At 35.2% G+C, this 9,765-nt stretch overlaps 1 protein-coding gene across 2 annotated transcripts; it reads right to left on the bottom strand.

Annotated features, from left to right (window-relative positions):
* Positions 1-841: 841 nt before the first annotated feature.
* hnrnpa0b (heterogeneous nuclear ribonucleoprotein A0b) lies at positions 842-3,436 on the bottom strand. 2 transcript variants are annotated; one of them, XM_051649748.1, is made up of 3 exons: positions 2,293-3,436; positions 1,436-1,509; positions 842-1,131 (listed from the first exon to the last, which is right to left on the bottom strand). In XM_051649748.1, exon 1 carries the CDS (start codon positions 3,359-3,361, stop codon positions 2,441-2,443), a length of 921 nt encoding a protein of 306 aa, XP_051505708.1. In that variant the 5' UTR covers positions 3,362-3,436; the 3' UTR covers positions 842-1,131; positions 1,436-1,509; positions 2,293-2,440. The 2 variants fall into 2 exon arrangements, with proteins under 2 accessions (XP_051505708.1, XP_051505707.1); XM_051649747.1 differs by lacking the exon at positions 1,436-1,509.
* Positions 3,437-9,765: the final 6,329 nt, after the last annotated feature.

Raw genomic sequence — 9,765 nt, 5'->3', positions numbered from 1 at the left:
GGCACAGGTGCTTAACAAATGCGCAGAGGTGTAATTGTGCTTGAAATCATGATTACTGAGGAAACAACTTATGTCAAGATGTATAGTGAAAAAAAGTTATATTCTTCCTCCATGCTCACACAAAACCAATTGGATCCCTTCAAAAGACACGGCTTAAACCACTGGAGTTTTATGAATTGCCTTTGTGATTTTTGGAGCTTCAAAAATGTGGTCCCTATTCACTTGCATTGTATGGACCAACAGAGCAGAGATCTTCTAAAAATCTTTGAATTCATCAGAAGTCATACACATCTGGGATGGCATGAGGGTGAGTAAATGATGAGAGAATTTTAATTTTGGGGTGAACTGTCCCTTTATGGGCAGTTGTTTCCATTGCATCATGATGGCATTGGCCTTGGCACAGTCCTTGTTGAATTTCCACATGTTGGGGGTTTTGTATTGGGCCATCTCTGATGATGGGTACTGCAATATTTTTTACTTTCTGAAGACTAAAATTACCATAGTAAGTTCTTCCTCACAACTCAGTATAAAAGCCCTCACAAACATACGTATGGCCAAACAAGTCTTTGCTTCTACAAGTGTCAAGCTTAAAGGCATTATTGTCTACATGCAAAGCTAAAATGCATGCACCTGTAAGAGCTTATTGCTTGATTGTAAAAAGACCTATGAATAGTTCATGCTTCCCTAATTTGCATGTGAAATTTTTTTTAAATTCCTTTATTTGGAGCACCTGCTTGTATACAAATCCACCTAGATCCCCTCCAGTCCCTTAAGATTTCTTTTTTCAGCCAATCCTTAAAATTAAAAGCCCATTTCAAATTGCATTATAATAACGAAGACAATCATTTCAACAACTTTATTCCAATAAAATTGCTTTTGTGTTCACCAAATTCAAAACATTGTAAGTTACATACTTTAAGTGTCTTCATGTATACAGATATTAAACTTTGATGGGGACATTTTTTTTTTAAATAGCAATCTTTTTAATGAAGAATCACATGTAATCACTGCTCTCTCAGTCCTTCATACCTGAAAAGGATTTTAAAACATAATAGCTATTCACTGGATCTTGCAGATAACCAAACTCCATGGCCACAGATGATGTGGGTAGAGTCAGGCATCCAAGGCTGCCTGGTGAGGGAGACAGGAAAAGACAAAACATTAGTCATCAAGTATTGTAAAATAGGGATTTATTAAAATTTAAGAGAATAAAATAAATCCTTTAGGGCATATTTCAGAGGCCCTAATAAGCCGCCGTATTACACAGACCCAAATTTCATCACACCAGTTGAGGTAAAGTCAGTAGATCCACTTGACTGTATAGAATACCAATCTGGATAGACAGCAATTAAAATAACTTAAGGAATAAATATAATCTACGAAATACAATTGCAATACTTGACCAACACGTAGTGAAGACAGGTTGATTACATACCTAGATCGCAGGATGATATCCTAATGAGATATTTCAGTCCTATCACAATCGAACCCAGGTACTCAACAGGTTCCCTGTACAAACAAACTGCTACAGCTATATGGAAGTACTGGAATAACACCTAAATATAGGAATCAAGAGTAAATATAAAACCCTTAAAACATGAAGCACTAGACCACTGGAGTGTTCTTGGGGCCACAAACCTTAAATCCTGAATGTGAAACACTGAATTAGTCCTTAAGCCAAAACGCCTTAGAGAGAGTAGGATACTTAAGTTGTGAAACTTTTATTTAAAAAGTAACATACAATTGCATATGAATGTTTAACAATATTGGTTTGATTTGAAGACATAATATACAATACACAGGAAATAATGAAGCTCATACAGCGGAGGACACTGTGCATCTGCGTTAGTTTACAAAACGAAATGCCACGATTGAAACATGGCCTAATAATGATCATCTATTTTGGAAAAGGCTGGTGTGGGTTTTGCAGAGATCGAACACGTGAGGCCAAAACGAACTCAAACTGCATGCGTTAATCCCCAAAAGCTTTAGTGTAAAAAACAAACAAACAAACCCAAAAAAAAAAATAAAAATAAAACACTTATACGGAGAATGCATATTGACAAATCGCCAGCGTTGAACATAATGGAATTTAAAAACGAATTGGTTGTGAACAGGTTAACAAGACTTGCACGAATTTTTTTTTTTTTTTTTTTTTTTTTTAAAGGAAAAGAAAACATACACGGCCAACTTGCCGCGTGACCTAAACGTGTAACATAAAAAAGAGGGATATATCCTACAACTAAAGATGATCGAGCAAGTCAGGTTTCTGGGAAGAAGTCTTCTTCCTACCTGTTTAAGAATTGAGGTCTTTAAGGTATGCTTTCACAGTGTCCGCCATCTCTGCATGGTCGGGGGGAATGAGCCATACTGCCCAATGTGATCATTTCGAAAGACTCTAGGGGACAGCTTTCCGAGTCTTTTCCGAACCAGGTGAAAATCAGTAGCCTCCGTAGCCACCTCTGCCGTACGCAGCCCCGCCACCTCGGGCGTAAGGGGCTCCTCCGCCCCTGCCTCCGTACGCGCTGCCACCCTTCATGGGCCCGTAGCCAGACGACTGTTGGCCGTATCCGCTGCCAAAGTCACTGTAACCGTTCCCACCGCCATAACCTCCCATCTGATCACCGTAGCCTCCTCCATATCCGCCCCCGTAAGCACCTCCGTAGCCTCCGCTTCCATAGCCGCCACCGTAGCCGCCATCATTGCCTCCGCCGTAGCCACCCCCATAGCCGCCATAACCTCCTCTCCCGCCACCGAAGCCATTTTGATTCCTTCCCATGCCTCTTCCTCCTCCTCTCCCTCTGCCGCCCCGGGCTCCACCGGCGGCCTGCATCTCTTGCTTCGTGAGCGCTTTCTTGACCTCCACTTTGTGCCCGTTGATATTATGAAACTTGAGCACAACGGCTTTGTCTGCCGAGTCGTTATCCTCGAAGTGAACAAAGCCGAATCCCCGCTTCTTGCCGGTGTCTTTGTCTGTGATGACTTCAGATTTCTCGATCATGCCAAACTGTGAGAAATACTCGGTGAGGTGATTCTCCTCGATGTCCTCCTTTAAGCCCCCAACAAAGATCTTCTTGACTTTGGCGAGAGCTTCGGGCTTCCCGGCATCTTCCCGAGCCACGGCTCTCTTCAGCTCCACGTTTTTGCCTTCTACAACATGTGGCCTGGCGGCCATTGCTGCATCCGCCTCCTCCGCGGTGGAGTAGGTTACAAATCCGAAACAACGGGACCGCTGTAGTTGATCATTTTGGACCACAACGCAGTCGGTTAGTGTCCCGTACTGTTCAAAATGAGCACGGAGTCCATCGTTAGTGGTTTGGACGTTCAAACCGCCAACAAACAGTTTACAAAGCTGCTCCATTCCTGAAATACCGTGTCGTTTGCCCGCCTGTACGAATGAACTGCGGAGAAAGGGCTTTTTTTAAACGGCTGTCGTCATGACGCAGTGTTCTGTGCTGCAGTAAGACACGCCCCTTCGCACAGAAAAAGGCGGGCTTTCTCAAAAGGAGTCACCCATTTTAACCAATTTATTTAACGTTTTTAATTTAAAAGATGAAATTAAAGATAAACACGCAAAAATGTTGTCACAATAATGTAATAAAAAGCTTATTTCTGGATTCAGAACTGTACTCAGTTAGCATAGCCTCAGTATTATGAGTTTAGACACAATAAAACTTTGGAAACACATCATCTCACTTGCAGGACTTTAGAGCTGTTCAGCTTGTCTAAAAACACAGAAGATAATTCAACACGGGTTCCCTCTTTAATTTCCTATGGGTTTTTATAATGAGGGTTTTGAATTTATGAGTAAAATAAGGTCTGTGTTAAATGACGATACGTGGACATTTATGTTTGTTGTACAACATAAATTACACACAGTCATAGCTCAAACGTGAATTTTGAAGTGGTATTGAATTACATACTTTTTTAAAAAACACACAGCGGCTTCAAAATTCACAATTGAGGTATGCAATTTATGTTGTCGAAGCAAACATCCACGTATCGTCAAGTAATGTTTACCACAGACCTTATGTTTTTTATAAATTCAAAAATCCTATTAGGAAAATCCTAAGGGTACCCATGGCGAATTAGACTTCCGGGTTCGACTACAAATTGATTTAACGCCTGACTAGCTCTATACAGTCCTTGGTAGATTACTTCTGAATTGTTATCCGTTACTGATTACAAATTAGGCCTACATGACTAAAATTGCAATCAGTAACGTTATCTCTTGGGTTATAATTTTAGGTAATCTAATCTGATTCATTTGGATTACTTTTAGATTACGTCTGACCTAACTCTTGTTTATCTGATGTCACATGCATTTTACATAATGTTGCTTAAACTTACTTAATGAATGAATCAAAATATAAGGGATATGCTTTTTTTGTGGTTCACTCTCAATTTGTCGGTCACTAAGTGGAAAAAATAATTTTAACTGATATGCTTGTTTTGTCAAAGATGGCTGAAAAGATGGTGTGAATTATTCTTTTTTAGAAGAGAAAATTGTCTTCCAGGTTTGAATTTTTTCTTTTCTTTTTTTATTCAGACTTCTAGAATCAATAATGTCTGATTATTCAGCAATTCAGCAAAAGTCACTGTATATCAGCAGTGTTTAGTAACTTGCATAATTATTGGTTAGGAGAAGGCATGGTCCAGTCTCTTTAGTGGCGCATTAGTCCGCAAAATCAGAAGCATGGATCACAAATGTATTTAAATGGTGCAAAAATATGAAGGGAGTTGCATGGAAGAGCTCTAGGCCTTCCATCAGTGACAGACTGAAATATGTTTGAGTTTAACAGGCATTTCTTATTGGATAGTTTCTAGAATTATGGGCCGGTATCCTGGGGTGCATTAAACATATGTGGTCTATTCCAGCAATTTCAGCATTACAAACACTATCCATGTGTGCTAACAGATCAGACCAGTCATATTTGTGAATCAACGTCACACAAATGATCTTTAAATGTATCACAAAAGCACAAGTGCATTCATTAAAGTTTTTGAAGCAGGGTATAAAAGCAATTTGTGAAACTAAAGCTAACTTTACCACACTAATGCAATCGGTTCAGCATTTATGTGTTGATTTCATTGTGAATATGAAATGACATATATTTGTTCATATTAATGTGTTTGACAAAACCATAGTGACACATGGTTATATGACACACGGGGTGATAATTCTAATAATAATTAAATGTGTTCGTCATGAGTTGGTTAGATATGCAATGTAAAGTTGAAAAAACATATAAGCACACCTCCAAATGTTTCTTTAGGTTTGAAATAGACTTGTTTTCAGTGGACAGGATATTACATTTAGGAAGGCAGAGTTTACATTGCACAGTAATGTTTTGCCCTGTGTCTCTTTAAAAGTGAAATGATTTTTGTAAATCCAGTGGTCAAATGCTGAGTGAGACCTCTTCATCTTCAGTGTAATTATAGTCACTTGATAGTGGCTAGTATCAGGTCTGTGTGTGCATATATGTACAGTATGCAAAATGCAAAAGAAGAACGAGAATTTATTTTTTTTAACTACAAAGATTCGATAAAGCCAAGATAAGATTTGAATTTGAATTCGATTCTTGAAATTATTTCTTAACGTTAGTATTAGATCTCTACATATATTAGTTAAGAAAGAATTTACACACATTCAAACTTAAAGTATGACAGGAAATCTATATACTGTTTACCCTTTTCACAGATTGTGATGACTGTCATTAATTTAACACAAATAAACCTTGTTTTTCATTTTTTATTATTTACTGTACATTTTGCACACTTTGTGTAATATTACCCTGGCATAATATATATATATATATATATATATATATATATATATATATATATATATATATATATATATATATATATTAAACTAATCAACACTGCTGCATTGGGGTTTCAAATAAAGCTGCTGATGGAGTGACAATAAATTTGGAAAATCATGGAAACATAATAGTTAATTTTTAATAGCTGATTTTTTTCTTATGATGTTGTAGCCAAGGGAACTCATCAATAACATTTGCTATGGTCTCCCATGCACCTCAAGAGAAGTTTACCCATATAGTTTACTTCCACATTGCAAACCCAGAAATGTGAAAAAGGTCATTTTTGTTTTGTTTGGGAAAGTACTTCGTGCTCTCACACTGTCTCATAAACACTCAAATATCCTCTCATGTATAGGTGTATATACTGTATGTAATACTGTATATGTAGAATAATATACACATGAAGAAAGTAATACAATTATTTGAGAATAAATTTTAACCATGTGAGGTCAGTGGTTAATTGTCTTGAGATCACTGGAAAGATTCCATGTATGACAATTGAATATGTTTCATTGAGAAGATAAATGGGTGATGGGTTACCTATCACTCAGCATAAAAGGTGAGCAATAGGAACTTATAGTCAAAATCTGCATAACAGATGAAGGGTCTGGAGCCAGCACCTCACAGATATTTGGGGACACTTAATGCTGATGGGTGTAGATAAAAATCTTTGTATGAGAGTGTTCTGACCTTTAAACATGCAAAACAGAACCATCGTCTAAGTGTGAGATGGAACTGATACAAAGTTTCAAGCTGTTACAGCTGCATATGTTAAGCTGAAAGACCTTAGATGTTGGTTGTGGCTAGGTTTAGACTAAAGGGGTTTTGTTTCTGGTTAAGATAAAATAACAGAAAACATAATAAGACTTTATTCAAAACCACCTATTTTCAGCGGCAAAAAGCACAAAACTGTTGAAATACTCTTAGAAAAATAGAGTCCAAAGAGAGATGCTGAACAAAATAGGCAACCAATAATGTATAAAAATTACAGTTCTAAAATATTACAGTCTGTCTTTAATCAGCATGTGCAGTCAGCCAGAAAAGCATACCGTATTTTATTCATAATTTGCTCTGATAAAAAAAGAGCACTAGCAATTTCATAAAAACAATTTGCGTTTACATTTTTTTTTTGTCCTGATATATTAAATTACCTCTTCTAGAATTAACGTTTTCAATTTCTGAGTAAAAAAAAGCAAAACAAAAAAACAATTTTAATATTCATGTCATGTGGTGTTACCATCCAGTGAGCTTGTTTACATGGACACCAAAAAGTTGTTTAAAAATCATGGAATAAACCATTTTCTTAAATGCATGTAATTATAGTCAGTGTAAAAAATCAAATTCTTATTAAAAGCTCAAATTCTTGAAAAGAATTGGTGGCATGAGTAGTGCAAAATAATATTTTATTCATGTTTCTTTATAAATAAAATAAGCAGTGAAACAACTGTGTTTTAAAACATGATTATATTAAAATATGATTGAAAAACATTTGTCCACCAAATCAAAGTCGTGTGGTGTAATCAACATGTAGGTTGCCATATAAAAAAATTCATGATATTCATAAAAACAAAACAAAATACAGGCCAAATTATTTTACCTTGAAAGTTTTAAGACTTTTTAAAAATTAATTATTAAGTTGTGTTCACTCATGTATTCAAGGTGAAAGTACTTTAATACCTTTTACTTGATGTTTACGCCACAATATTTTTAAAGTCACAATATATAAATATATATACAGGGTTGGGGAGTAACAAAATACATGTAACGGGAAAACGTATTTAAAATTCAAAATATAAGTAACTGTATTCCACTACAGTTACAGTTTAAATCATTGGTAATTAGAATACAGTTACATTCAAAAAGTATTTTGATTACTGAAGAGATTACTTTGCATTTTATTGTCATTTGTTTCATTTAATATTTAGTCCTTTCAGATGGAAAACATTTAAACATATAAATGATGTGATCCAAAGTGCATTTGAACAGCAGTGAAACACTTTCTTATGATGTGTTACATTCATACGAGCAGACAGAGAAGTTTGAAGTAAGTTTGGAGCAGAAGAAATAGAAATAAACCTTGTGTAAATTGTCAGCTTTACGCTAAGCTAAAATGCTATTTCTAGCCATTTTACATGCTCATGTTACCAGACAGGATCATATTTTTTATCAAGAAAATTCACGTTGGATCATAATTTCTTTTTTTCTAGTAAGACCTTTGATATTAGGGCAAAAATCTTATTCTTGATAATTTCTGTATTGTTCTCCTCTAAAAATATCTAAAAACCCTTAAAGCAAGATCAGTTTAATTTATCTTGTTTTAGAAACAACACTGCATAAGATATTTAGGTTTTTCAGAGAATGTATTTTTAACATGTGTATTTTGTCTTACTGTACTGGCAAAGTTTTTATAGTCAAAACAAGTGAAAAAATCTACCAGTGCTGAAGAAGTAATCCAAAGTATTTAGAATACGTTACTGACCTTGAGTAATCTAATGGAATACATTACAAATTACATTTTACAATATGTATTCTGTAATCTGTAGCGGAATACACTTCAAAAGTAACCCTCCCAACCCTGTGTATATAGAAAATGCTATAAATGTTTTTAGAAAATGTATAAAACCAAAGTGGACACAAATATTCCATTTCTACAAAGTTGATGTGTGTTTTAATCTAGATTTTTTAAAGACTTACAATTTTTATCACCTTATTTGTTAATGACCCAGATACTAGCAGTGGTCAGACAATTAATTGTTCAGCATTATTAGGACTGCTTGAAACTGCCTTGTGATTGATGCTGTGGTACTTTTCTCATGGGGCCCGTTTACACCTGGTGTACAACCGTCTATGGTAATTGGAACACAAGTGGTCAGCCCAGTTCACTGTCTGCCATCTGTATGTTGTTTGCCATCTCAGTTTAAAGAAGAACTCCACAGCCTCCACAGGAACCCCATCAGTGTTGATTGTTTCACACTTCCTGAAGTCAACAACAATTACTCTTGTTAAAAGTGTATTTGGTGTAGCATGGATATCCAGATTTATATACTAGAATTCACTTGCTTTATGATATTTTATAATCAGTGTTAACTAGATCAATACCAGCCATGTCACCAGCAAATCTGACAATGTGGCTGTTTTTAAGCTTGGTCTCACAGTCCTGGGTAACGAGACTTTTGAAGAATTTGTAGTTAACACAGTTATGTTGAGAGGCTACAGGGTTGAAATTGGGAGATATGAAAGTTTGTTCCCAGTTTGCAACATAAGAGATGAGGACTGGAAACAACTATCATCTCCCCTGGAGATGTCAACACTTACTGTGGTCTTTCAAGGTTCCTGTCAATAAGTTTAGGATATATATATATATGTATATATATATATATATATATATATATATATATATATATATATATATATATATATGTATATGTACGTATATGTACGTATATGTACGTATATGTACATATATGTATATGTATATATGTATATATGTATGTATATATATATATATATATATATATATATATATATATATATATATATATATATATATATATATATAGTACCTTTTGCTTGATGGTTACACCACTTGACATTTTTTGAGTAGCATAAAATTATTATTATTTTTTTTTCATATTTTTTTATTTTATTTTTTAGAAAATGCTTTAAATGTAAGAATTCTAGATTTATAAAAGATTTGTATTACCTCGGACAATTTAAATGGTCAATGACCCCCTATAACAATGTACTGAGATAGGTTAGCCTTTTTACTAAGGATAGACTTGCTTTATGCATATTCTGAAAGTACAGCTTGTGATGTTGATGTTCAGAGTTTATGTGGATCTATGGTGTGGTTTGCCACTAAGCGGCACTAGAAAGCAATGTTCTGTGATGGATTGCTAGAATCTCGCGTTTTCTCGCGATATGTCATTGACGACTG

Source organism: Myxocyprinus asiaticus, chromosome 22 (genome assembly GCF_019703515.2).
Source record: "Myxocyprinus asiaticus isolate MX2 ecotype Aquarium Trade chromosome 22, UBuf_Myxa_2, whole genome shotgun sequence".
Lineage (NCBI taxonomy): Eukaryota > Metazoa > Chordata > Actinopteri > Cypriniformes > Catostomidae > Myxocyprinus > Myxocyprinus asiaticus.
Note: the sequence above shows the minus strand (reverse complement) of the source record. Positions and strands in the feature narration are given on the sequence as shown.

Bases quoted from the DNA above. Each gene is read 5' to 3' on its own strand.
- hnrnpa0b (XM_051649748.1), bottom strand. From the start codon at position 3,361: ATGGAGCAGCTTTGTAAACTGTTTGTTGGCGGTTTGAACGTCCAAACC.